At 44.2% G+C, this 27,667-nt stretch overlaps 1 protein-coding gene and 3 non-coding genes across 4 annotated transcripts; all 4 read left to right on the forward strand.

Annotated features, from left to right (window-relative positions):
* The first annotated feature begins 402 nt into the window (after positions 1-402).
* Positions 403-27,491, forward strand: RS1 (retinoschisin 1). The gene is made up of 7 exons (XM_081564114.1): positions 403-411; positions 630-768; positions 14,379-14,404; positions 14,987-15,092; positions 22,327-22,468; positions 24,909-25,104; positions 27,118-27,491. The coding sequence occupies exons 1-7, from the start codon at positions 403-405 to the stop codon at positions 27,268-27,270; spliced, it is 771 nt and encodes a 256-aa protein (XP_081420240.1). The 3' UTR covers positions 27,271-27,491.
* Positions 438-510, forward strand: TRNAV-UAC (transfer RNA valine (anticodon UAC)). Its single transcript has one exon. It is a non-coding gene; the product is annotated as a tRNA-Val (tRNA).
* Positions 4,632-4,704, forward strand: TRNAF-GAA (transfer RNA phenylalanine (anticodon GAA)). Its single transcript has one exon. It is a non-coding gene; the product is annotated as a tRNA-Phe (tRNA).
* TRNAF-GAA (transfer RNA phenylalanine (anticodon GAA)) lies at positions 5,112-5,185 on the forward strand. Its single transcript has one exon. It is a non-coding gene; the product is annotated as a tRNA-Phe (tRNA).
* Positions 27,492-27,667: the final 176 nt, after the last annotated feature.

Here is a 27,667-nt window from a genome sequence, read left to right on the forward strand (position 1 = left end):
AAGTGGGGAAGTGCGAGTCCCTCACAGGCTGAGGGAATCTACTAGAAGGGGCCACGCCGCGGGCACTGTCCGCTTCCGCCCGCCAGGCCGATTTCGCGAACGCCCAGGCTGCGGGAAAGTTTAGGGACGCTTGGCTAGTGGCGCGGCGCTCTCGCTAGGAAGGTAACCTCTCGCCTCGGGCTCCCCGGGTCTCAAGGGCGAAAAACCTAGAGGACACGGATGGCGAGCGCTCCAGACGTAGGAGCCGGAGGAGCCCGGAGCCCGGAGCCCGGAGCCCGGAGCCCGGAGCCCGGAGCCCGGCCGCGAACACCAAATCCCGCAGGCTGCGCTGGGCCACGGTGGGGGCGGAGTTACGGCGTAGGGGCGGGGTTTCAGCGGAGGCGCTAGTTCTGTTGTGACACTATGAATAGAGTAACGACGCAAGCATCTCGCGAAAGGGTTCCGTAGTGTAGTGGTTATCACGTCTGCTTTACACGCAGAAGGTCCTGGGTTCGAGCCCCAGTGGAACCAAGCCGGGAGGGCTGTTTTTTCGTTCCTTAACGATGGAAAAGAAAATACGAGGTGCTTTTCATTCTCCCTTAAAGTTTTTTTTTCATTTTTCTCTACTTTTTGTCATGTTTTTATCGCAGAAGCGTAGTGACAGATACCTCTCCTTCCATCCCCACCGCCCTCGCCCGACCTGGGAAACTGCAAAAGTGGGGGTCTGGCCGTGTTGTAGTCCCGAGGGCTCCCCTGCTCCGCCCGGGTCCTACCCCCACGTCTCCTTCGGTACTCGGGAGCAACCTAGGGAAATCAAGCGTTCGTGGGAACCAACATCACCCGGCGCCGCCCTTCCCCTACAAACCAGGGCAGCCCGGCCCCCCAGAGTCTCCAACTAAAATATGGTAGTACAGAAGTGCTTTGACTGCAGTTCTGTTATTAAGGTTTATTATGATTATTTCTACTACTAAATGTTTTTTTCATTTAACTCTAAAATACAGAGCAGAGGAAAAAAATAGTCCTTTTCTTTGTAGTACTACAGTAGGGTTTGTTGAATAGACTTTAAATAGACCGTCGTCTGTTTAATGAAGAATCAAATAAAAAAATATGAAGAACCCATGCATAGTATAGAGTAAGCGTAAGGCTTGTGGACACCCCCAAAATGCTAACTGAATGATTAAACATTACTCTAGTTCCTTTTTGTTTCTCTGTATTAATTCATCGCTTTTGAGGGGGTGGGGGGGCTTATTGTTATCTTTTTAATATTGACCTTTTTCATCTTCGACAAGAGGAATGAAGCAAAGGTCTCTGGGACCCTGGGGCATTGAGGTGGGATAATGGTGGCCAAGAACTAAAAAGGGAAAGGGAAACTCAGTATTTTTCTTTGCATTTTTCCACATTGTTTTTGTTCATACAGTGGGTTAATTTGTGTCCTTTTCTAACTCGGGAGTGTAACATGATTGTCCCGTTATTACAATCACTTCATTAACTTTCTTTAAAAAACACCTTAACTGTTTTTAAGTGTATAATTGAGAAATGCTAAGTATAGTCACGTTGTGAAAAACATCTCCACAACTTTTTTATGAAACTCTGATCCATTAAGCAACTCCCCTTACCCCCATCAACTTTACTCTTAATGGCTGTACAATAATAATAACTAATTATGTTAAACATTATATATATATGTATCATCCCATTTAAGCCTCAAACTAATTCAATGAAGTGAAGTGAAAGTCGCTCAGTCTTGTCCGACTCTTTGCGACCAGGCCAGAATACTGGAGTGGTAGCCATTCCCTTCTCCAGGGGATTTTCCCAATCCAGGCATCGAACCCAGGTTCCTGCATTGCAGGTAGATTCTCTACCAGCTGAGTCCCAAGAGAAGCCCAAGAATACTGGAGTGGGTAGCCTAATCCTATAACTCTATGAAGTAGGCATTATTTTCACCATCTTACAGAGGAGAACGGAGAAGGCAACGGCACCCCAACTCCAGTACTCTTCCCTGGAAAATCCCATGGACGGAGGAGCCTGGTAGGCTACAGTCCATGGGGTCGCTAAGAGTCGGACTCGACTGAGGACTTCACTTTCACTTTTCACTTTCATGCATTGGAGAAGGCAATGGCAACCCACTCCAGTGTTCTTGCCTGGAAAATCCCAGGGACAGGGAGCCTGGTGGGCTGCCATCTATGGGGTCGCACAGAGTCGGACACGACTGAAGCGACTTAGCAGCAGCAGCAGAGGAGAAAACCAAGGCACAGAGACCTTACCTGTCTTTCTCAAGGCCACATAACCACTGGTTGAGCTGGGATTTGCATCCAGTCCAGTCTGTCTTGGGAATCTGTACTCTTAACCCTGCTTGGTTTTCTGAGTCCCCACCTTGATGACCATGTAGATTGTTTCCAATTTTGTCTTACATCAACAAAGAAATGTAAATCTTTGTCTGTAACTGACCCCCCTCCTAACTTACTGTTTTCCTGAGTAAATAGGCATAAACATGATGCCAACTTGCTTTCTGAGAGGGGAATCCATGTCATTTTCATAGAATTCAAGAAGTTAGTGCTTATTTGGCAGGAAATTGCTCAAGGTCACCCCCTAGAAGTTGATGGCAGAGAAAGGATTAAGACCTGGGTCTTCTGATGCTAGTTTCTATTTTCCTCCTCTGCTTCTCTTACATCTAAACATAGAATAAAGCCAGTATCTTCCTTTGCTAAACCGACCTCAGTTGACATTAGCTTCCTCTCTGAGACTTCTTGTTGAGGCAGGTAACTATATGGGTTAATTTAGCGGGGCTCAGCCAAAGCCCTAAGAACTAAATGGAATAAGATGCTTAATGAGGCTAGTGCTCACGTTAAGCTTCTGTTCCTAGGAAAGCTCTCCACTTTGATAAGGAAGAGCAGCAGCCAAGGACAAGGGGAGAATGCCAGGCAAGATAGAAGGCTTCTTGTTTTTACTTCTCTTTGGCTATGAAGGTATGTGCTATCAAACCATTAGCACTCATTAAATACTTAATAATGCAATTGAATTAATCATACAGCTTATTAATAGAAATGCAACCAGAATAATTAAAATATTACTAATTAGCAAAGCATGCTAATTACTTAATATGTGTTATTAATGAACAATAGTTTTCTTTGTGTGATGTGGTCCTCTTTGTCTCACCATTGGCTTTCTGGTTCAGTGAAGAGCCTTCTAAAGTTCAAAGGATGCTAAAAATGGGACAGAAAGAAGAAAGGGTCTCAAAATTGTGTAAAATAACTATAAATTGCAACAATTAAGAAAGACTGATATATTCTTGAAAGTTTTTAGGAGCCAAAATTAGGGTGATGATAGAATTTAATCTTCCAAATCAGGACACTACTGAGAGTGGCAGAGGATGCTATTAATAATTCTACTCGGACAACAGGTGTAAACCAGGACTGTTCCAGGCAAATCCGGATGTGAGGTCACCCTAGTTTAAATATGGATTAACATAACATGCCGAATACCACTGGACACTAATAGAAAGCATAATCCAACTGACAGGAATCCCCAAAGGCTCAATACACTTAATCATTTTAAAATGTCTAAATATAGCCCTGGCAGTGTGAAATGCTTAATTAGGAGAAATTAAACGCAAATCTCTAAAATGTCGTCAAATTCAAATTTTAAATTCGATGTCAATCTTTGAAATCATGCTCTTTCATGGCTCTCTCAACTTTCAAGGACCCATCAACTCAGAACTCCTTTTTAGGTTTTTCCATACATTAGAAATAGGTTCTTTGTGGTCACTGTATATTTATGCCTGTTACAGGAAATAAATAAGGAGGGCAGGAAGAAGGAGACCTCTCCACTCTGCCAATTAACTGGTAGACAGATATGACAAAACTCACATGGACTCAGAATTCCTGATTTAAATCATTTTCTTCTTTACTCTCTCATTATATTTTATTGGTAGAATACTCACTTTCATGATTCCCCAATCTTACAACTTTTGTTATTTAGTCACATTTCTCAATATTTGGGAAGACATATAAAAATATAACTCCAAGGTTATTTTGCAAACACCCAAGATAAATTTCTCAGTAGGGATCGTTTAGCTCAATTGTCTGGTTGCAAATAAACAATTGCAATTGCTCCCTTGCAATTAAGAATCACCAACTCCTTCAAGGACCCCTTAAGGATGCCTTGAGGTAGCCATCATAAGGAGACAGAATAGCTCGGTTGGGAGAGCATTAGACTGAAGATCTAAAGGTTCCTGTGTTCTATCCCGGGTACCGGCAGAAGCAGTGCTTTCATCTACATGCAAAGGAAGGTGCAACTTTGCGATCTCACTCTCTAAAGAGTGTTTTAGCCTACATCCAGGAGGAGACGTCCTGTATCTAGTGAAAGAATGTGTCGGTCGCTCAGACGTGTCTGACTCTGATTCCATGGGCCATAGTCCGCCAGGCTCCCTCAACCCATGGAATTCTCCAAGCAAGAATACTGGAGTGGGTTGCCATTTCCTTCTCTCCTGAGGACCTTTCCCGACCTGAGAATCGAACCCAGATCTCCCGCATTGCGGGTATCCTCTTTACTGTCTGAGAGACCAGGCATTGCAACTGTTCCCTTACAATTAAGAAGCAGGGACGCCTCTGAGAAACTCTTTAGGATACATTGAGGGTGGGGCTCTCTAGGGAGCCGGAATAGCTCAGTGGGGAGAGCGTTAGACTGAAGATCTAAAGGTTCCTGGTTCGATCCCGGGTTCCAGCACACTCAATATCTTCATCTACATCCAAAGGAAGGCACACTTACTGCGACTTTGCTACCTGAGCTCTCTCAAAGAACAAGGGTTTTAGCTTACACCCAGGCAGAATCCTACATCGGGTGAAAGAAAATGTTAGTCGCACAGTCGGGTCCGACTCTGTGACTCCCTGGACCACAGTCCACCAGGCTCGGTCTGTCGGTGGAATTCTATAGGCAAGAATATTGGAGTGGGTTGCCAGTCCTTTCGCCGGGGAATCTTCCTGACCCCGGAATCGAACCCAGGTCTCCCTCACTGCGAGCATATCCTTTACTATCCGAGCCACCAGGCCTTGCAATTGTTGCCTTACAATTAAGAAGCAGGGACGTCTCTGAGAAACTCTTTTAAGATACATTGAGGGAAGGTTCACCAAGGAGCCGGAATAGCTCAGGTGGGAGAGCATTTAGACTGAAGAGCTAAAGGTCCCTGGATCGATTCCAGGTTCTGGCAGGATGCTTTCATTCAAAGGAAGGTGCAATTCTTGCAACCTCGCGATCTGAGTTCTCTCAAAGAGTTAAGTGTTTTAGTTTACATCCAGTGAAAGAAAGTGTTAGTCACACAGTCATGTAGGACTCTGTGGTTCCATGGACCTCTGTCCGTGGCATTCTCCAGGCAAGATTACTGGAGTGGGTTGCCATTCCTTCTCTCCTGGGAATCGAACCCATGTCTCCCGCACTGGGGGCATATCCTTTACTATCCGAGCCACCAGGCCTTGCAATTGTTGCCTTACAATTAAGAAGCTAGGACGCCTCTGAGAAACTTTTTAAGATACATTTACGGCGGGCCTCGCCAAGGAGCCGGAATAGCTCAGCTGGGAGAGCCTTAGACTGAAGAGCTAAAGGCCCCTGTTGGATCCCGGGTTCAAGACACACTTCCCTTGGATGTGTGCTCTCTCAAAGAGCCAGTGTTTCAGCTTACATCGAGGAGGAGTCCTATTTCCAGTGAAAGAAAGTGTTAGTTGCTCAGTCGTGTCTGAGTTGCTCAGTCGTGTCTGACTCTGTGATTCAATGGGCCATAGTCCGCCAGGCTCCCTCTGTCGATGGCATTCTCCAGGCAAGAATACTCGAGTGGGTTGCCATTCCCTTCTCTCCTAAGGATTTTCCTGACCCGGCGATCAAACCCAGATCTCCCGTATTACGGGCATATTCTTTACTATCTGAGTCATCAGGGATTGGAATTGTCCTCTAAGAAACTCTTTCCTAAGCTATGTTGAGAGAGAATAGCTCAGTTGGGAGAGCATTAGACTGAAGATCTGAATGGTCCCGTGTTCTGGCACAGCGAGTGTTTTAGCCTACATACAAGGAGCAATTTCTAGCAATATCGCGATCTGAGGTCTCTCACAGAGCAAGTAATTTAGCCTACATCCAGGCGGAGGCATCCATACCCACTTGTTGCTCAGTCGTGTCTGACTTTGCCCCCCACCCCCATGGACTGCAGCACCCCAGGCTTCACTATCTCCTGAGTTTGCTCAAACTCATGTCCTTTGAGTCAGTGATGCCATCCAACCATCTCGTCCTCTGTTGTCCCCTTCTCCTGCCTTCAGTCTTTCCCAGCATCAGGGTCTTTTCCAATCAGCTGTTTCTTCGCATCAAGTGGCCCAAGTATTGGAGCTTCAGCTTCAGCATCAGTCCTTCCAATGAATATTCAGGGTTGATTTCCTTTAGAATTGACTGGTTTGATCTCCTTACAGTCCAAGGGACTCTCAAGAGTCTTCTCCAGCACCACAATTCAAAAGTATCAATTCTTCAGCGCTCAGCCTGCTTCAAAATGGTCCAACTCTCACATCCATACATGACTACTGGAAAAACCATAGATTTGACTAGATGGACTTTTGTCGGCAAGGTAATGTCTCTGCTTTTCAATATGCTGTCTAGGTTTGTCATAGCTTTTCTTGCAAGGAGCAAGCGTCTGTTAATTTCATGGCTGTAGTCACCATCCACAGTGACTTTGGAGTCCCCCAAAATAAAGTGTCACTGTTTCCATTGTCTCCCCATATTTGCCATGAAGTGATGGGACCCAATGCCATGAACTTAGTTTTTTGAATGTTGAGTTTTAAGCCAGCTTTTAAACTCTCCTTTTTCACCTTCTTCAAGAGGCTTTTAATTCTTCTTCGATTTCTGCCATAAGGGTGATGTCATCTGCATATCTGAGATTATTGACATTTCTCCTGGCAATCTTGATTCCAGCTTGTGCTTCACCCAGCCTGGCATTTCGCATGATGTACTCTACACATAAGTTAAATAAGCAAGGTGACAATATACAGCCTTGATGTACTCCTTTCCCAATTTGGAACCAGTCCGTTGTTCCATGTCCATTTCTAACTGTTGCTTCTTGACCTGCATACAGATTTCTCAGGAGGCAGGTAAGGTGGTCTGGTATTCCCATCTCTTTAAGAATTTTCCACAGTTTGTTGTGATCCACATAGTCAAAGGCTTTAGCATAGTCAGTGAAGCAGAAGTAGATGTTTTTTCTGGAATTCTCTTGCTTTTTATACATCCAGGAGGAAGAGCAATTCTAGCAACCTCACTATCTTATAATTGAACTGTGATGAGCTTGGCACTTGAGCAAAGGGAAATAGCCGCAATGAGAGTCCTTCCTTCTCACTTACATGCACAGCGATTGCAATGCCCTGTGGATCAGGGCTTCCCAGGTGGCTACAATCCATAGGGTCGCATAAGAGTTGGACATGACTGGAGCAACTTAGCACGAGGGGTTTGTTGTTTTCCCTTTACTCCTTGCTCTTTTTTCAGCAAGAAAATCTAAACAGAACCTTTCAAGACTTAGATCGGAATACCCTTGGTTCTCAGACATCCACAGGGCTTGCCCTCAGATTCCTCTTACTTGTGATTAGTATTGAGATTCATTCATCCATTAATTCATTCAAGAATCCATTGATGTCATTTCAAGAATCCATTTCTGAGTTCCTGCTATGATAGGCCAAACATTGTGTAAGAACTTGACACACCGGGCAGATCCTTATTTTCGCTGTGCCCACTCTAAAAACTTTGTTCTGTGACCCCTGAATGGGAATAAGCCCTAGAAAATGTTATCATTTTTCAATTACATCCACACAGTCAGGGGATAACCGTAATAAAAGACACTGTCAGGAGGCACAGAGGAGGGCACTCTCTCCTGTTCTATAGCTTATCAGTGTTTGTGCCTGGCTGGGGAACTCCAAAAATTTCCACAAAGAACAGGGAATCGCATCTGTCCCAGTGGACAGATAGAATGTGGTCCAGCAGGTAGGCTTGAGACACTTAAATTATCTTATCCACCTAACACATAACCCAGGCCCTCCACCCTCACAAGGCATCAAAGGAAAGCAGCCGCCCCAACACTTGGCTTGGCAGCCTAGGTGTGCTCTACCCTGAGCTACAGAGGTATGCCAGGAGAAAAAAAGCAGGACACAACTGCTGCAGTTAATCAGCATACAGTTCCAGAGAGAGAAATAAGGCTGCTGCACAGGGGAAAGTTGTATCCTACAGAACTGGGAGCCTGAAGACAAAGGATCTTTGTCTAATTTACTCTGTTGTTTCTGTTCCACGGCTGCAGTGGCTCCTTATTATGGTGAAATAAGGTCAGTGGATTGACTCCACTCTATCCGTTGGATGAAGGGTCATTTAGGAATACACATATCATCATAGTAAAAGCTCTACCTTTGTCTCTTTAAGGACCCATCAACTCAGACTTCTATTTATCTTCCATTGTACATTTTGGATTCAATGCTGAGGATGATTTTTAAAACATCCATCTTACTAAAGTATATTGTTCCACTGTTTGGTCATGGCTATTATATAAAAACAAGCCAAAAAAAAAAAATCACTAAGCTTCATCTCACAGGTGAGTGTGTGTCCTTCCTTGCTGGTGTGTTAGCATCAGGGATAGCAGATTTTTTTTTTTCAAAGCAGCTTTATTGAGATGTAATTTACATACCATTAAATTCACCCATTTAAAGTGTGCAATTTAATGGTTTTTAGTGTATTTACAGATTTGTGGAGCACACAATCTAACTTTAGAACATTTTCATCATCCCCCAAAGAAACCAGTGGACATTAAGTGCTCACTCCCCATTTCCCCCTCCCCCAAGTCACTGGCAACCACTGATGTACTTTCTCCTTATAGATTTGCCTTTTCTGTACATTTCATTTAAATGGAATCATACAACATATGGTCTCTTGTCTTTCACTTAGCATATGTTTTTGAGATTCATCTGTGTTGAAGCATGTACAGATAACAGATTTACCCATGAATATGTCTGTCGCTTAAAATAGTAACACTTTCATGCCAGAAGCAATTTCCTTCTTTCTTCTTCACCAGAGGGACATTACTGCAGCCTGCTATGTCTTATTCTTGTTTCTCAAGTAGATTGGAAGCTAGTTATAGGCAGCTTCTATCATTCATAATTTTATGCCTTTCTCTTTGGCTTCACCTGTTTCCATGGGAAGGAAAACTCCATATTTAGTAAGAGCCAATCAAATAAACTGAAATAGTCTTTCCTAAGTGTGTCTAATGCACACTTTGCTTTCTGGGTTTGCATTTTGAGAAATAGGCATGCTTGAATTTTCTGGCTGTGGTAACAAGTGTTTCCCTTCGGAGTGGCCCTTTGAGCAAAAGGGCAGAATGCTCTAGTATTGCCAAAATCTAAGGCGGGTGAGGGGCAGACCCTCTGGTGGAAACCTATAACCTGGAGGAACCCTAAAGATGATCTGAGTGGGTAGAAAAATAGGCAACCACGTAATCAAAATCTTGTCCTTTTTCCTTTAAAGGCTGACCTGTTTTGCTCATCCCAACAGTGTTATTTTCTGGTATTACAAGAAGTTGTCACCAAACATGCTTTTTGCTTTTGTTCGCCAGCTTGGCATGATTAAATCATTTCGGGGATGACAGCAGCCACGTTGCTGCTCCCTTGGTGACAGCTTTTCCTGTAAAAGGCTTGTTGTTCCTTCTCTCTCTGCTCATTTCCATAAGATCTGGTGCCTCAGGACCCAAGGCTGCCTACAGACAAACACGTTCTGGGGAGAGGAGCCCAGGCAGGGAAACAAAGGCAGCAATCTGATTGAGCACAGATGGGGGCTCTGCAACCAGGCCTCCCTCTTGGGTCTCTTCCTCTCCACATGTAGAACCCCTCCTCGCCCTGCCCTTTCCTTTTTGCCTTCTGCTCTGTTGCCACACAATGCAATTCAGAGCCCTCTGGAGGTGCACCCGAGGACCCGGCTAGTGCAAAGGCCCTGAACTCCGTTACCATTACGGGCTTCATCTGAAATCTGGGTTTGCTCAGTTGCAGCTGCGTAGACCCTCTTCCCGTGACAGGACACAGCTTCCGGGCCAATCTGACCTGGTTATTAGGGACACTCTGTTAGTGACCGACTCATCTCACCTTTGGTCTCCCAGGGCCTTTCTGCCAACCCAGCAGGTCTTGAGGATGGGGTGGAACTGAGTGCCTTCTGCATTAACAGTCCCATAGGCCTCTCAGAACATCTCTATCCCATCTGCCCAAATCCCTGTCCCCTTAGAGCCTTCTCGGAGAAGGCAATGGCAACCCACTCCAGTGTTCTTGCCTGGAGAATCCCAGGGACGGGGGAGCCTAGTGGGCTGCCGTCTATGGGGTCGCACAGACTCGGACACGGCTGAAGCGACTTAGTAGCAGCAGCAGCTAGAGCCTTCTCCTCCCCTAGTAAATGGTGGCTTTATCCTCCTAGGCACTCAGGCCTTGAACTTCTCCTCTCTTTATTTCACACCCACTTCATTTGTCAGCAAATCCTGTGGGCACTACCTTCCAAAGACAGTCAGAATACAGCCGCTTCTCATCACTTTCACTGCTACCAACTGTGGCCAAGGTGCCATCATCTCTCCCCTAGACAACATGCCAAGCACCCACCCACCTGAGGTTTTTACATGCTGTTGGCTCTGTCCACAGGTATCTCACCTCCCTCAGGTCTTTGGTCCAACATCACCATCTCACTGAAACCTTCCCTAAGCCCCAAAGTACCATTCCCAGTCCTTCCCCCCGACCCACCCATCTCTGTGCTTTATTTTTCTCTACAACAGTCACCATTCTTTTATGTACTATATATTTTACTCATTCATTCACTATCCCCTAACCTTCCTCCCACCCACATTAGACTCCTAAGTTCTAGAAGGGCAGGTGTTTTTTTTCTGCTTTGTTTACTGCTATATCCCCAGTGCCTAAGGCTGGGCCTGGAATGTAGTAGATGCTCAATGAAAATTAATGAATGAATGCTTTGGGACCAGTCATTATGAGCTATCTTTTCTATGAATTTCAATAATTGTACCGGTGCTTAGATAAACCTGTGGACAAGAAAGACATAGGACACAAAGGCCAGAGCCAGTGGTGAGTTCTACGTGAGGGACTGAAAAAGTCTTCTTCATAGGAAGGGGATAAGCAGGCAGAAAAGTTGGGAGGGGAAGGCATTTGAGGCCAAGAAATCATGCACAAAGGCACACAGGCATGAAAGAGCCTGGCGCATTTAATGAATTGCAAATATTAGAGAGTGCAAAAAATAAATCTGCAGAGGTAGGCAGGAGATAGATCATGGCAACTTAAAGGACACATTATTATTATACCCATTTTAGAGATGAAAAGTGGAGGGATGCAGTCATACAACTAATGTCAGATGTGAAACTGGGGCCATGATAATGGGAACCCACCAAAGGATTTGGAGCAGGTGATACGATCAGGTTTGCCTTCTATCCCATTGACAGCATAGAGGATGGATGAGGCAAGGTCTCTCTTTAGGAAGGAGAGTATCCAGGGGAGAGAGGGTGGGGGCCTAAAACAGGAAGTGGCAGTGGGGGTGGAGAGGAAAGATGGCCCGTAATAGACACTGGATGTGGGGGTTTAGGAAAAAGAAGTGACTAGGAGGAGTCCCAGATTTCTGGATGGGGTGGTAGGTGAACAGTGGAGCCATGCAGTAGGATAAGAAACAGAGAAAGCAGAACAATCTGAGGAAGGATGTAATGAGTTCAGTGTTTAAAAAATTTTTTCCTAAAGTATAATATACATACAGAAGAGTATAAGTAAGTGTACAGCTCAATGAATTTTTATCACTAAACACACCTAAGTAGCCAGCACTTGGATCAAGTAACAGAACTTGACCAGCCTCCCAGACACCCTCCCTGGGCTTCCTCCTTGCCACTCCCTGCCCCAAGTATAACCAGGACCCTAATGTCTAGTGGCATAGATGACTTTTGTACATTTTATTTTTTTTTTTATTTTTATTTTATTTTATTTTATTTTTTTTTGACTTTTGTACATTTTAAATGGATTCATATAGTATGTCCACCTCTTCTGCCTTTCCACTCAGCATTGTTTGTGAGCAGTGGTCATATTGTGGTGTGGAGTTGTAGGTCATCCATTTTCATTGCAGTAGTGTTCCACTGTATGAATCTACTAGGTGTATCCATTCTACTCTTGATGGACATATGAGTGTTTCCAGTTTGGGGTTTTACAAATACTGCTGGTACAAATAATCTAGTATTAATACATGGTTTTGTTTGGCTTATTGAATATCTTCCTGTCGATATCTCTTGCTACCTAAAACTAGACCCACCAAATGCTGGCTAGGTCATAAAGCAACCTGAACTCCCATATGTTGCTGGTGGGGTATAAGTTGGTCTAACTTCTTTGAAAAAATCTTTAGTAATTTGTACAAAGGCTGGACATATATGTGCCCTGTGGCCCAGGAATTCCACTCAAGTGTTTACCCACTAGAAATGTATACATATGTTCTCTGACAAACAAAAACATATATAGCACAGGGAACTCTACTCAATACTCTGCAATGGTCTATATGGAAAAATAATCTTAAAAAAGAGTGGATAGATGTATATGTGTAACTGATTCACTTATCTGTACGGCAGAAACTAAGACAAAATTGTAAATCAACTATACCCCAATAAAAATTTTTTTTAAAAAAGAAGCCCTTGGTAACTTCCTTTGCCAGCTCAGGGTTTGCCCTCCCACCAAGGTGATACTCCCTAGTGTTACATTGCTACTTGAGAGGGTCAATTCTGCCCATAGCAGGTGGACCAAGGAGTCTATAGGAATGAATGGATAAGGCCCAGGAGAGACAGCAGTTTGTTGACCATAGCTGAGAGGTAGTGCGGAATTTGCTCAGGCTAAAAGATATGTCCCCTCGACTCCCCTTACAGCCTATGCATAACCCAGCAGGGGATTCACCATGTGCGCAGTCCAGTGATCTGTCTTCTCCTGGGTCCTCAGGCCCCTTGAGGGCAGAGAGCAAGGCTTCCATTTCAGAAAGCGCAGGCCCTGGAGCAGAGCCAGGCTCACCGTGGACACGAAAAAGTGGTGTGTGGAAGGATACATATTATTTAAAGAAAGGCACAATTTGAAAAAACTAGCTTTATAATTCTAATGAAAACGATGAGACCACTCCTTTACTCTCACAATCTGAAAGTTTTTGGTGGGCATCAGATTCAAGTTTTAGACAGGAAAGTGGTTAAGGAGGGACTTTTGTATCTACTACCTATACTTGGGTTTTGTTTGGGATTTTTATAATAGGTATGTGTTGCTTTTATAATCAGAAAATAAATAAAGGAATTTGTTTTGTTGAAAATGGAAAATGGAGCTTTGGTGCAGTAAACTAGCACTGTCTAATGGAACCTTGGGTGATGATGGAAGTGTTATATATCTGTGCTGCCCAGTACAGGAGCCACTAAGTCACACGTGGCCAGCAAACACTTGAAATGTGGCTGGTATGACTGAGGAACTGAATTTTTAATTTTATTAATTTAATGAATTTAAATTCAAATAGCCACATGGGACTAGTGACTACTGCAATGGACAGTGCAGCTTTAAGCGATCAGCTTATGCTAACATAGACAGACTCTTTTCCTATTAAATTGTGCATTCACTCTATTTATTCATACTTCTATAGAGATAGGTTGAATGTTAGTAGTATGTTAAATTTTGCAGATTTTCAATTTTTCCACATAATTTATATGGTATTTATACTTTGACTATGGTTTGATATTTCCTGTAGATAATAAACAAACCTAAAAAACTTTAAAAAAATGATGTCCTAATTCTAAATCACCTATGTCACAAGGCGGGACTAGGAATCAAGTCTTTAATAGCACATCGGGCAGATACTGGGAACCATGATGATGAATGATAAGGAGTTAACAAGGGAAAAACTCTCACTGACAATGTTAAATGGAATAAGAATGTCATAAACTTTTTAAATGGAATAAGAATGTCATAAACTTAAAACATTGTTTAGATAGGTTCTCAAATATGTTCTTAAAATATGAAAGAAAAGAGAAGAAATTTCCAGTAAAATGTTAATAGTGTTACCTTTGGTGGTGTATGTATATATATATGCCTTTTTTTCTCTTTGCAACATTAACGTATTTTTCCAAAATTCTACAATGAACAAGATAATTAACATCATCCTTGTCTTTCTGTTTTACTGTTCCTAGTTTCTAAGCCTCCATGGATGTTTTTCCAGGCACATATTTACTCACTTTGACTTCTTCCAGAAGGCACCTTGTTAACTTTTTATGCGACTATTATCACTTTGCTTTTCTGTGTAATGAGTCATTTGTTGAATTTTTCTTTCTTGTTTTAACTTAATTTTTCCTCTCTTGTCCTTTTGCTCAGCCACACTGGGATTATCATCTACTGAGGTATGTTACAGTAAGAAGGCTAGAATTCATACGGATACTGTTTTTGAAGATTTTCCTAGCCAAAAACAATGTATAGGATTACCACTTCTTTAAAAATGTATTTTTAAACATATTTTTTTTTCTGGTGGTGGTAATAGCATGTTTTATCTAGACAAAGTCCAAGACTGATTCAGATAAATGAGAGAATGCAAGTGAACCAGGTCTTAAGTCAGATGGTGGAATCTTGAATTCAGTCCCTTTTAAAACTGGATCCCCAGAAGGGACCTCCAGGAGATGTGAGGAGCCTGACCAGAAGATCACTACAATGGGGTGGACATGGCTCTCTACATAGGTGTGTCTGTGAAGTTTTTAGCTGGTCATCCACAGTGACAAACATTTGTCTATTTAGACTCAAAGATGAGTGGCGACTGTGTATGTTAAACTGGGTTCATAAGTCAGTTGCACTGCTGTAGAGTGAAAGCTGTCCTAGACAATAGGAACTGAATAAGTGAGGTTTTTTAATGCAAGCTTTTCCAGTAGTGCTGACCACAGTTGTCTTTGACTATGACTTTTCTGAAATTCCCGCCCCCTGACTTCCCGCAGGATGAGGGTGAGGATCCCTGGTACCACAAAGCATGCAAGTGCGATTGCCAAGGAGGTGCCAATGCCCTGTGGTCTGCAGGTTCCACCCCCTTGGACTGCATACCAGGTAAATGTCCCCTCTCTGTGGGGCACCAGATCCTTGGGGTGTCCTTGGGAACACCCTGTTTCTCTTCTTTCTTTCAACTTTGATGAATTAAATCCCCTGAATGCCACAGACAGGTTTTCACCAGTTGGCCTTTAAACTTCAAATTTCAGTGGCCACTGCTTCAACAAATGGCACTGCTATCATTGTTCAGAACAGTTTGCTGGATCTCTACTTGACCTCTGTGAGATGGTAAGATCGGATATAAATTTCACTGAAAGAGATTAACAGAATTTATCTAAAATAAACTAATGATAGGCAGCAATTTTGAGAAGAGCACAGGCTTCTGAGCCAGAAATACCAGGGTTGGAATCTTGGCTGCATCACTGTTTAACTCTGGGACTTCCACTCTGGCCTTTCTCTGTCAAATGGAGGTAATACTACTATGCCCAGACACTTACCGCTCACCAAACAACCATGTGCCTCACATTCTCAGCCCCTTCACAGTCAGGTGGCCTCACAAGAGCAGTTCCAGCTGAAGGGAACCGTGTCTCTTCTGAAATGGGGTCCATTTCCCTGCTGGAGAAAGTGGTTTCTCCCTTCATCTGGGAGCCAAGGAGGTTAAATGTAGCAGAACCTCCTGTTGACTTCACCTGAGTGAAAAATCACCGTTTGTTGTGTTAAGCCTCTGAAATTTCTGTGACAATTTTTTCTGCAGCCTCTGCTGACTAATATGAATGAATGCCTTCCTCTAAGGCAGGGGCTAGAAAACTTTGTCTGTAAAGGACCCAGCGGTAATTATTTGTGGCTCTGAGCACTGCAGGGCCTCGATACCTCAAATAGAAAGCAGCCATAGACAGTATGTAAATACATGAGCATGGCTGTGCTCCAATAAAACTTTATTTATAAAAACAGGCGCGGAGCCACATTTGGCTCAAGGGCCACAGTGTGTGGAACCTGCTCTAAGGAGTATTTCTGAGGAATAAAATGGATGAGGCATTAAAGCGTCTTGTCCTGGACCTGGCAAACTGTAGCTCCTTTTCTTCCTGCCTCCTAAGAGCTCACATTCTGACTTTCAAGTGGCCTAGCAGACATTTGCCAGGCTCAGTATTTACCACAGTTCGGAGCCTCTTTTGCTGAAACTGTCCTTGCCACCCCTTTCCAGAGTTATGCTGGAGCCCTGCCGTGTCATTCACTTTACATAATCGCCTAATAATAGCTCCAGGAGAGAGGTTTAATGTGCAGTATGTGAGCTTCTCTGTATTATTTCATTAAATTTGCATTAAAATAGCAAGTTGTGGGGAAAGGGGGTCTACAAAGGCTTTTACTGCCTGCTTTCCTATTTACTAAAGGGGTAGGAATTGGTTTCTGAAGGAAGTCTCCTGGAAGGGAACAGTGGGGGCCCGGTAGCGAGGAAAGCAGTAAGTGCTGATGAGTTCAGGGGCTTCTCCCTTGGGAAGGACATCCCACTGAGCTCCTGCAGCCCTTCTGTGCTGGGGTGATCTGCCCAGTCAAGACCGAGGCAACCTCCTTAATAAATCCATTTAGAATTCAATTCCACCCTCTGTCATCATGTGCCTGTTATGTGCTGATGGGAAGATAAAAGTGAACTGCTGTCTCTACCCTGAAGGAGTTTACCCTTTAGTGGAAACAAATGTTCTCTTCACTCGAGACCGGAGTCCTCCTGGAATTCCAGTCCAAGGAAGCTCTTTCTAAGAAGAAATTGAAAGGAGATTATTTATATGGATTAGTTTCATTGACCCCATCAACTGTGCAGCTGAGGAGGGCTGTGTATCTGAGGAACATGAAGATGACCTGGGTGGTTCAGGCTCTCTCCCCTACATAGCTGCCATGAACTTGAAGTTCTGAAATCAGAAATTCTTTTAGCTTAAGTGTTTTCCTCTCCCCACTGGTGTTTTTGTTTTTATTTTAGCAATACAGATATTCCCTGGAAAGAAAAAAATGCAATCTTAGTGTTACATGGTTGATTCATTTATGTAAATTGGCTTTTCCACGAAAGAGATGATTCAGGGCAGCAGGACTGGCCACAACCTTCCAGAATTCACTTGCCCGTCAGTGCCTCAGATCCTCATTGGAACATCAAGAATGTGGCCTGGTCCTTCTGGATCCTGAGATTGAGTGCTTCCACCAGAGTCTAGAAGAAGAGCCTAGAAAGGGTCATTCAGAGCTGCCGGGAGGTGCTGGCAGGTGCACAGTGGCTGTTACTGCCAGGGGGCCCTACCCACAGAGCAGAAGGTGACCAGCTGGGTGCATTATGGCCTACTAATCTTCAGCTTAACGCTCTTATAGTAAAAGATCTGTCTTTTTCAATGTTGAGCCAAGATTACCTTGTCACTCTGAGAGGGGGGGAATAAGGTAGGGAAGGTATCAAAGTATCAGACATCCAATGACTCAACGCTTTACTTATATACTAGATTTTATATTTCCATATTATATTCAAGTTTATACTCTATTCTTTTATAAATATTATTCTGTATTCCACTACATCATCATACAGATTCAAGCCTAACATATGTGCATAATAATAGTCACATGTCTTTTGTGTAGAATGGCCCTGAACTCTCTTTGTGTTCCTTTATGTTAATATTCTTCATGTCTGCCCTTCATATGTCTACACATGGAGAAATTATCCACTGAATAAGAAAGGCTAGTATGTTAAGCATGCATAGCCTGAATTAGCAGTACATATGATGATGCCTTTACCCATCTAATGATTACAAGAGACACTTGTGCCACAGAAGATGCAGGTTTTTCCTTAAGAGTAAAATGAGTGCACAAACAGGCTTAATAGCTTATAGTAACCTCCACTGAGAAGAAAACTTGGGATGGACATATTCTGTGTGTGTGAAGTGGATCGCTTTAATTCCTCTAGCAGCATTGTTTATGTTGCTTAATACTAGTTTAGACTCAATTGACAGTTTTTGATGAGACCAATGGGGAATTCTCTGGGCCAGTCAACTCCCACTGCCTCCCTGAGCTCCCTGTTTCCTATTCCTGCCATCATCTCTGCTTATCCCCAGTGGCCACCCAAGATGAGGTGATGAAGTTTGTTTATCCCTCCATTCATCCATCCAATCAATATCTATTGAGCACCTAGCATACACAGGCAGTCTGCTCGGCTCAGGATAGAATGGTAAGCTAGACAGACCGGGGGAGCTGGAGGCAGCATCTAGAGACCCTACCAGCTCAGGGTGGGCAGGGGAAGTGGGAAGAGAGCCAAAGAATGAGAAGAGGTGGCCAGGTGAAGGGGAAATGAGGAGCCAGGGAAAATAGTAAGAATGTGACTGGACTGCCCTTCACTCAAGGGCACAAAGAGCAGGGAAATGTTACATTTTCTATTTTTCCAACTTTCAGATAACTCTGGTTTCAGTCCCCTTTTATCATGGGCTGTGAGGAGTCTAAAGACAGGATTGTTGAAGGTCCTGTCCCCCCCCCACCCTTGGACTACATTCCCTTGCCCTCTGCCCCTTGGGGGCCTGCCAGGGCTGACTGGGAGCAGCTCTCTGCCTGACTGGCTCTCACAGGAGGGCAGACACCTTGTTGGTGGCCCTTCTCATTCTGAACCAAGCTTAATCCTGGGGATTTTCCCAAGACTCCCTCAGAGGTGCTCAGGCCCATATCACAAGTCCCCCCAGGCCCCAGCAAGGCTCAAAGCCCAAAGCCTCCAGCCATCTCATCTGGGAGAGTCACCTCATTCCTGTTGAGCCCTGGACCTTCCGATTCCATGAGCCTGAGGGATACTAGGCTGTCAACAGGCTTCTCCTCTCTCAAATCACATGCGTGCACTTGTAAACATCTTACTGCTTTGTGAGGCAAGGAGAGTCCAAACCTTTAGAAATAGGAAACTGACCTTCTCAGACGGATATAGGGAGGATGATGGGGGTAGAGAGGTGCTAGATTATTTCCCCTGGTGAGTTTTCCCCATAAAAACAAACATATACAACTCAAGACATTAATATACTCTCACAAATTCACGCTATTTACACCAGCACTAGCTGATTATTTTTGGCCAGGCAATAGAGGCTCTACACTCTACACTGTTTTAAACAATCCCAAATCAACTTTGTGGAGGCAGGGACTACTGTTGTACCCATTTCACAGATGAGGAGACAGATCCAGAGAGGTTGAGCAGCTTGCCTAAGCTCACTGCAGGGAGAGTGGGATCCCATTCTAGGTCGAACTGGCTCTAAGTGGCATTCTTGAGCTTGGCTGCCCATTAAAATCCCCTGCAGCTTTACCTTATGCCCAGCTCCTGCCCCAGAGTAAGGACATCAGAATCGCTGGTGGTATGGCCTGAATACCAGCACTTCTTAACTTTCCAGGTGATGTCCTGGCTGAGACCCATCACAGTCTCTACTTGGTGCCTTGGGCCCAAACACCTGGGGATTCTGGGTTAGCAGATTGGTGGCTGGAGGCGCCAATGCCAGAGTCATGGAGCACTGGACAGGGGCAGGCTTGGGGCTTGGATGCTGAAGGACTTAGTTTTGGGTATATGAGTGTGAAGCATCTTTAGGTCACCCAGATGGAACTGTTCACCTGGAAAATATCCAGGGGGCAGTGGGATGGAGTTTGGGGCCTGGGAATCTTTGGCTTTCAGGCACCAGCTGAAGCCATGGCGATGGTGAGCTCATCGTCTCCCTTGGAGAGTATGCACAGGATCCATGTCAGGACAAGCCCTCACAGGCCTCCAAGGACATTGCCATTGGCCAGGTCGCTGCGGTGTAACTAACTGTGAAAGTGAAAGTGAAAGTCGTTCAGTCCTGTCCGACTCTTTGTGACCCCATGGACTGTATAGTCCATGGAATTCTCCAGGCCAGAATACTGGAGTGGGTAGCCTTTGCCTTCTCCAGGGGATCTTCCCAACCCAGGGATTGAACCCAGGTCTCCTGCATTGCAGGCAGGTTCTGGGCTAATTGGGAAGAGATGGCAAAAGAGATGCGAGGCGGAAAATAGAGAAAGAGCCAAATGGCAAGAATAAGGCAATCGGGAGAGATGGCCATGGCTTTTCCTTTCCCTCTGCCTCTTCGCTCTGAGCTGGTGACCCCGGAGTAAGAAAAGGGAGCTTCAGGATGGAGGGGCCCTAGGGACATCTATGGTTAGAATTTAAGTGGTTTCCAACTGAAACCTAGCTTTCTGATGCTGGGGCCTTGTCCCTCCTTCTGGTGGCTGGGCTTGTCTTCCAGTTAAGAGGGGGAGGTGAGGAGGTGGATGAACCCCCAAGGCCACAGAGAGCAGGCCCCCTGAATCCTCCAGCCAACAAAATACCTTCCTGGCAGACCAAGGTTTTCAAAGTGTGCTTTGAAAGTGTGTTCATTAAAAATGCGGCGGCTCTGGGGGTGGAATCCTGGAAACAGCATTCTTAACAAGCCTCTCTGATGATCTGACCACACAAGCCAAGATAAGAGTGTCCCAGAAAGCACTCCTATTCTCTCTCTTGACACTAATAGGCCCCCCAAAGCTTCGAGTACTTGATAAACTACAAATGCTGTCCCCGGACCCCCAGCTCCACTAAGCTGCAGCTACTGGTGGGAGTTGGCCTTATTCCTTCAGTACATTGGGTAGCAAGGCAGTTAAGCCACCCTGGACAGAGGCCTGAAGCTGTCCTTTTGTCTTCAGCATCTGAGGACAGGGCAGGACTATCCCCACAGGCATTCCAGAGCCTCAGGATGTCATTCAAGCTTTTATATGCCTCATTCAATTTTACTGATTTTTGAAAATTATCTGCTACAAAGACATAAGCACTCATTTTACTGTTGAAGGTGACAATGCCTTAGTAAATACACTCGGCTTTTTAATCTGAACTCACATTTACACATGGTGAGAAAGTAATTTGATCTGCCTTACTTCACAACTGGAAAACTAGGAGAATGTATTGCCTAAATTTATCACTTGTTTTCTAAAGAAATTCAGCTAGAATCTGGGTTTGGTTATAAATAAGAGACCCCCTAAATAGTGGCTTATTGAAATAGTTTTGCTTTGACTCACATGGTAAAAAACTAGGGGTAAGGAATAGCTTAAGGATATCAGGGCTGAGGTATCTTCAGTTCTCTTGGCCTTACCATCATGGTGCAAGATGGCTACTGCTGTACCGGCCATTGGATCTTTCTTTTAGGCAACAGGAAGAAAGAGGGGACCAGCAAAATTTGATTGGAAATCACCAACAGATATCTTCTATCTCATGGATCAGAAATTGTGTCATACAGTCAATTCTAACTGCAAAGGTGACCAGGAAATATATATATATATATACATATATATATACACACACACATACATATATATATATACACACACACACACACATACATATATATATATGTATATATATACACACACACACACACATACATATATATATATACATATATGCACACACACACACACACACACACACACACACACACAGCTGGCTACATTGCTGCACCCAACAAAATTAGGGTTTTTTAGTCAAAAAGAAAGGGGGAATGGATGTCAAAAAGGGAAAATGGATGCTGGGTTGGCAATCGGCAGTCTCTGACCAGGTAACTCAATTCTAAATATAAGAGGAAATACATGAGAAGCAGCAGAAAATTAATATATAAGCACCAGCTTCGTCTAGTCTTATTTGGAAAAAGCAGTTCCTTTCAAACGTTCCTATTCAACAGTCACTTAGGCGCATTTCATCCCCCCCTCCTTTGTTCATTAGAATTTCATTAGACTAGTGAGAAAACTGCAATTTACAAGTAGGAAGTCAGTCTTAATATATAATTGCCCTTCTTGCCTCTCACCATTGTTTTGTTCCTATAATTGGCATCATATGCTGCCTGAGGACAATTAGGGACTCTGATGTCATCATGTGGGATGGCTAACCAGTGTTAATGAGGAAAATAGAGAGTATGGCATTTAAGTATGATATTTTGCTACAAATTTCTTAGTTTTTAGGTCTCTGAGTTTGTGGAGGAGGTGAAGTATTTCTCAAAATTCCCCCCTACCCAAGAGGTTGCCATAGAGCTACTTCCCTCTGCTTTTTTGAGTGTTGTGAGTCTCTATGGCAATCCCTTTACTTCATCTTCACTCTCTTCTCACAAGAACAGTGAAGAGAATGAAGACCCAGTCCTACCCACTGAGAACGGTGATGACAAAGGAAAACATCTTCCACCTCACGAGAGGGTCTGATTTGTCATTTCAATCATGTCATGTTGGTTGAGTCTTGCCATGCGATCCGAGTGTTTCACTGTGCCTTTTTTTCCTTTCCCAGAATGCCCATACCATAAGCCTCTGGGTTTCGAGTCAGGAGAGGTTACACCAGACCAGATCACCTGCTCCAACGTGGAGCAATACGTGGGCTGGTATTCTTCCTGGACTGCCAACAAGGCCCGGCTCAACAGTCAAGGCTTTGGGTAAGCAGGGCATGCAACTTGGGTGATTAGTTTTTCCACGTAATTTGAAAAAGTATGTCTCTGTGATAAATGAACAACATAGAACGCATTTATTTATTTAACAAATATTGACTGAGTGCCTTTCATGTGCCAAGGACCATGGATATGGCAGTGAACAAGGTGGATGAGCTCCTGGCCTTTGAGAAGCACTCAGTTTAGAGGGGGGACTCTAAGCACACTGTCACACAACTGGCCATTTGCTAAGTGTGAGGAGCATTGTGGACGAGATGAAGAAAGACCTATTTGATTTGAAACACCAGGAAAGGTTTTCTAAGGAAAAAATCTTTACCCTGAGAATTGCAGTTGGCCAGGTGGGGGGAAGGTGGGAGAGAGGCACAGGGCACAGCAGGTGCAAAGGCCCTGAGTTGGGAAGATCCCTCAAGTGCCTGGATGGTGAGATAAGGCCAGAGATGTAGGCAGCAGTCAGATGGTATGGACCTTATAAGTCATGTTAAGGATTGTGGTCCTCATTTTAGGCATATTGGGAGAACCCTGAATGTGCATGAGTTAGAACACAGATTTGTGCTGCTGTAACAAACAGCCCCCAAATACAGAGACTTAATCAACATGAAGGTGATTAGGCAGTCTAGAATTGTTATGACAGCTGGATGGTATCAGGGACCCAAACTCTTTCTACCTTGTTCTCTCATCCTTAATATGAAGTTTCCATCTTGGGGTCCAAGATGGCTGCTCTAGCTTCCACTGCCATATCTACAGTCTAGTCAGTAGGGAGAGAAGAAGGGCACAGTGCAGACACTTTTCCTTTAAGGATATATACACATTCCTACTGGCCACTGCTGCCTACATCTCATTGATCAGAATTTGTTCAGATTGTTCCATCCAGCTGCAAAGGAGACTAGGAAATGTGATCTTAGCTGAGTGGCCACTCATTCGCAGAAAACTCAGGGGTTCCATTACTACAGGAAGATGGGTAGAGGATATGGGGAGACAACTGGCAGACTCTACCAGAGAAAGATTTAAAGTTGGGGAGTATTACAATTGGACTTATGTTTTAAGTAAAAATTTCTGGCTCTTACGGGAAGAACGGTTTAATGTGCAGCATGGATTGGGGGTGAGGTGGGGAGAGGAATCCAGAGAGACTAGTTAAGTAAGCTATGCCAGCTGTCCAGGCAAGAACTGAAGGTGACATGGGCTAGCGTGGTGGCAGTGAAATGACTTTGAGGAACATTTGGAGATGGAGCCAAGAGATGGATTAGATGGTTGAGGTGACAGAAAGGAAGGGGTAGCATTCAGAGAGATGAACACTGGAAGGAGAGGCTGGACTAAGGATAATTAAGAGCTCTTTTTAGACATGTTTTGAGATGCTGTATAGCATCCAGGAGAAGTTGAATAGCTGGCAATTGATTCTTGGGATTTGGAATTTAGAAAAGGTCTGGGATGGACCTAAAAAGTCAGGAGCCACCCAAACAGCAAGTCCAGAATTAGAAGAGAAGGCAGCCAAGAGCTGAGTCCTGAGATGCTAAATCAATGTGTGCACACATGCACACACATACCACAAAGGGAAACTATGCTGCTAAGTCGCTTCAGTCGTGTCCGACTCTGTGCGACCCCATAGACGGCAGCCCACCAGGCTCCGCCGTCCCTAGGATTCTCCAGGCAAGAATACTGGAGTGGGTTGCCATTTCCTTCTCCAGTGCATGAAAGGGAAAAGTGAAAGTGAAGTCGCTCAGTCGTGTCTGACTCTTAGCGACCCCGTGGACTGTAGCCTACCAGGCTCCTCCGTCCATGGGATTTTCCAAGCAAGAGTACTGGAGTGGGGTGCCATTGCCTTCTCCAAGGGAAACTATAGGTTTCCACAAAGTTTGAGGGATATAACTAAAAAATAAATCAGTTCCTTCATTAGTTGGTTTGCTTTACAATTGTGAGAAGGCCTTCCAGAGCCACTTGGTTTCATGTTCTGTACGCAGTGCCTACCATGGTGTGGGTGACAGCACCTGAAGACACAGATAAGGTATGAAGAGATGAAATTAAAGAGAAAAAAGAAAACTTATGGAGAAAGAACATCAGGAGAGACTAATGAAAAAGGAAGGGGGCTAGCGGGTGAAATGACCACATATTTGCATGTTTTGAAGAAAAACATGCTCAACTACACCCCAAAGATGATTTTAGCTATGCTTGAAGGCATTTCTTTGACAAATTATTTGAATCTGGCAATTCTTCCTTGGGCGGTGGAGATGCAGGGAGAGAGAAACTACAGAAGTATCAGAGGCCAGATATTTCTTGAGGACAAGCCTCTGGGTGCTTAACAGATTGCAGCTCAGGCTGCCTGACCTTTGTGGGGGCTCTGCAGGTGCTGGTGTCCCCTCAAAAGACAGTGCCTCTCAGCTCTTCGGAGGTGCTCACAGGGTAAGGCTCCTGGTGACTTGCTGTGTCCACGCAGGTGCGCCTGGCTCTCCAAGTTCCAGGACAGCAGCCAGTGGTTACAGATAGATCTGAAGGAGGTCAAGGTGATTTCGGGGATCCTCACCCAGGGGCGCTGTGACATCGATGAGTGGATGACCAAATACAGTGTGCAGTACAGGACCGATGAGAGCCTGAACTGGATTTACTATAAGGACCAGACCGGAAACAACCGGGTATGTCGAGCTTACCCCAAACCACCTTCCACACAGCCCCTCTGGGACTTCCCTCCCTTCCATCCCCATGTTCCTATCGTCACTCTCTGTCAGAACTCTGCCCCCACAGCATGGTGAGTCATCCATGCTTCCTCCCCACCACACAATCTGCTCTCTGATGGCGATATCAAAGCAGGTGTCTTTTCTTGTACCCCTCATGCCTAGCAGTTTGTCTGCCAATGAGTGCCATCATATGTGCAAAAGAAATCTTTGTCTGAATTCTCGCATCAGCACAGAGATGCTTAAATAATCAAGACTGGCCATTTGGATCTTTCCAAACTCATTGGACCCTTCCAAACTCATTGGACCTTGAACACTTTGCTGCATGGGTTTCCTTGATCTACTACTGATGCAGCTAGGTCCTCGTCCCTTTATGTTATCAATGGATATGACCACTCCTAACTGTTGAATGCGACAATCTCAACAAGTTAACCACTAAACCATGTAAATGGTTAAAAGGACTCTAGCTGAAAAGAAACAGAATCACTTATACCTTTGAGCAACTTTATATCCTACTAATCTCTGAGGGCTGAGACCCAAGTCTTGTTCAACTATACATAATCAATATTTTACATATATATATATATATACACATAAATGCTATCTGCAATGAAATAAAAACTCACCAGCTGTTTGGAAAAGTTAATTGCCCTTTTGCCTGAGAGTGAGGCCTTCCCCCAGCTAATCCAGACATTTCATCAGGTTAAGCAGACATGTGTAGCTGAACATCAGAAGGCTCTGTACTCTGATGACAATTTGTACAGCAAAACATTCACGGGTTGAGATTTCAAGGAGTTTGAACACAATAGGAAAAACCATCTTGATACTTGGACACAGTATTTCATTTTTGTTCTTATTAGTTGGCTTTTCAAAAAGATATGCAAATTCTTTTTCAAGCTCTGTGTTTCTGAAGGCCTTGATGGTTCTTTGCAAAGAAGTGCTCCACTCTGGCAGCTGTGTGGAGTGGGCCTGTTCCATCCTCCCTCTTCACCTGGGTCCTGACTTAAATAGGTTCAAGGGCAAACAGCTTAGAGAAGAGGGTGTGGGGTGTTGCTATTGGGAAGAAATAAAGTCAAGATCATAGCAGCTGAAGTCCTTCTTGATTTGTATATGGATGAAATCAATGTGGCAGCCCAACTTTTTTTCAGGAGATAATCCCAGAAGGAAATGAAATGTTCTAGTGTCATGGGGCAGAGCACTAGGACTCTGGAAAGAGTGCGAAGAAGTTTCTTTTAAAATATAGGCAAATAGCCACTGTGTCCTATGTTATAGCTACTGCATCATGCTATGTTACATTCACCAAAACAGGAAGCAACACCTTTTTCTATTTTGGGCACTGCTCTCCCACTTTGAGAATCTTCTCTCTAGTTTTTATGTCTTTTTTCTTTCTTAAAAACATTTTTTTCCCTCCAAGTCTAAAAAGTACTTGCCATTTGTATCAATGCAGACACACACAGTTAAGCTTTGGCTCACAGCTTCAGAGCCAGTTCACATGTTTTCACTTGAGCCCCACTGTGGATACCTTTGGAACATGGAAACATTCCTCTTTTAAACACAATGTGGTCCTTTTCAAAATTCTTGTCAAAATGCAAAGGATTAAATCACAAAATTGGTGATATGAATCAAGAGGCATTTTCTATCAGCACCATCCAATAGAACTTTCTGCAATAAAGGAAATGTTATCTGCAGTATCCAATATGGCAGCCACTGATGACATACAGTAGTGAGCACTCAAATAGCAGCTAGTGTGACTGAGGATGTGTCGTTACCTAATATTAATTCATTTCTGTTGATGCTTGGAGCATGTAGGTGCTAACAAACATTCAAGGTCAGATTTTGGAGGACATCAGCAAATTCTCTACCTTTTAAGCACTGAGATTTTCCATAGTTAAAAGTTGGAGCCAAATCCAGACAGGAAACGTCTTCCTTTTCTCTCCTCTGCTCTGATGGTGATGGGATTTCCTTCCTCTTTAGGTTTTCTATGGAAATTCGGACCGAACCTCCACAGTCCAGAACCTGCTGCGGCCCCCCATCATCTCCCGCTTCATCCGGCTCATCCCGCTAGGCTGGCATGTCCGCATTGCCATCCGGATGGAGCTGCTGGAGTGCGTCAGCAAGTGTACCTGATGCTGCCTCGGCTCATACCTGCAGTGGGTGAAGGGCGCCGAGTGGCCCGTGGGAGACCCTGACTTATCACTGTGACCAGCAGGGCTGGATTTTACAGGCTCTTTTCAGTGCAGGGCTGGGCAGAGAATACTATCTTGTTGCATAGTTTCTAATTTCAGTGAAAGAAAATGAAAATGAACTTATTCCCCATTCAGGGTCAAAGAAAATAAGAAAAAAGAAAATGTCTCTAAAAACAATTTTCATGCAAAAAGCCTAAGTAGCAGGAGTGATTTGCTGCTCTGGGGGCGTTGTTTTTGTTTGTTTTTGTTTTTAGTCTCAGTGACACAGTGAAAGGTGCAGTTGCAAGGGAATGCAAAGCAGCCCTGATAATTTGAAAATTCTTTTTCTTTACCACGCT

This window comes from Giraffa tippelskirchi, chromosome X (genome assembly GCF_054371585.1).
Source record: "Giraffa tippelskirchi isolate mGirTip1 chromosome X, T2T-mGirTip1v1.2.pri, whole genome shotgun sequence".
In the NCBI taxonomy this organism is placed as follows: domain Eukaryota; kingdom Metazoa; phylum Chordata; class Mammalia; order Artiodactyla; family Giraffidae; genus Giraffa; species Giraffa tippelskirchi.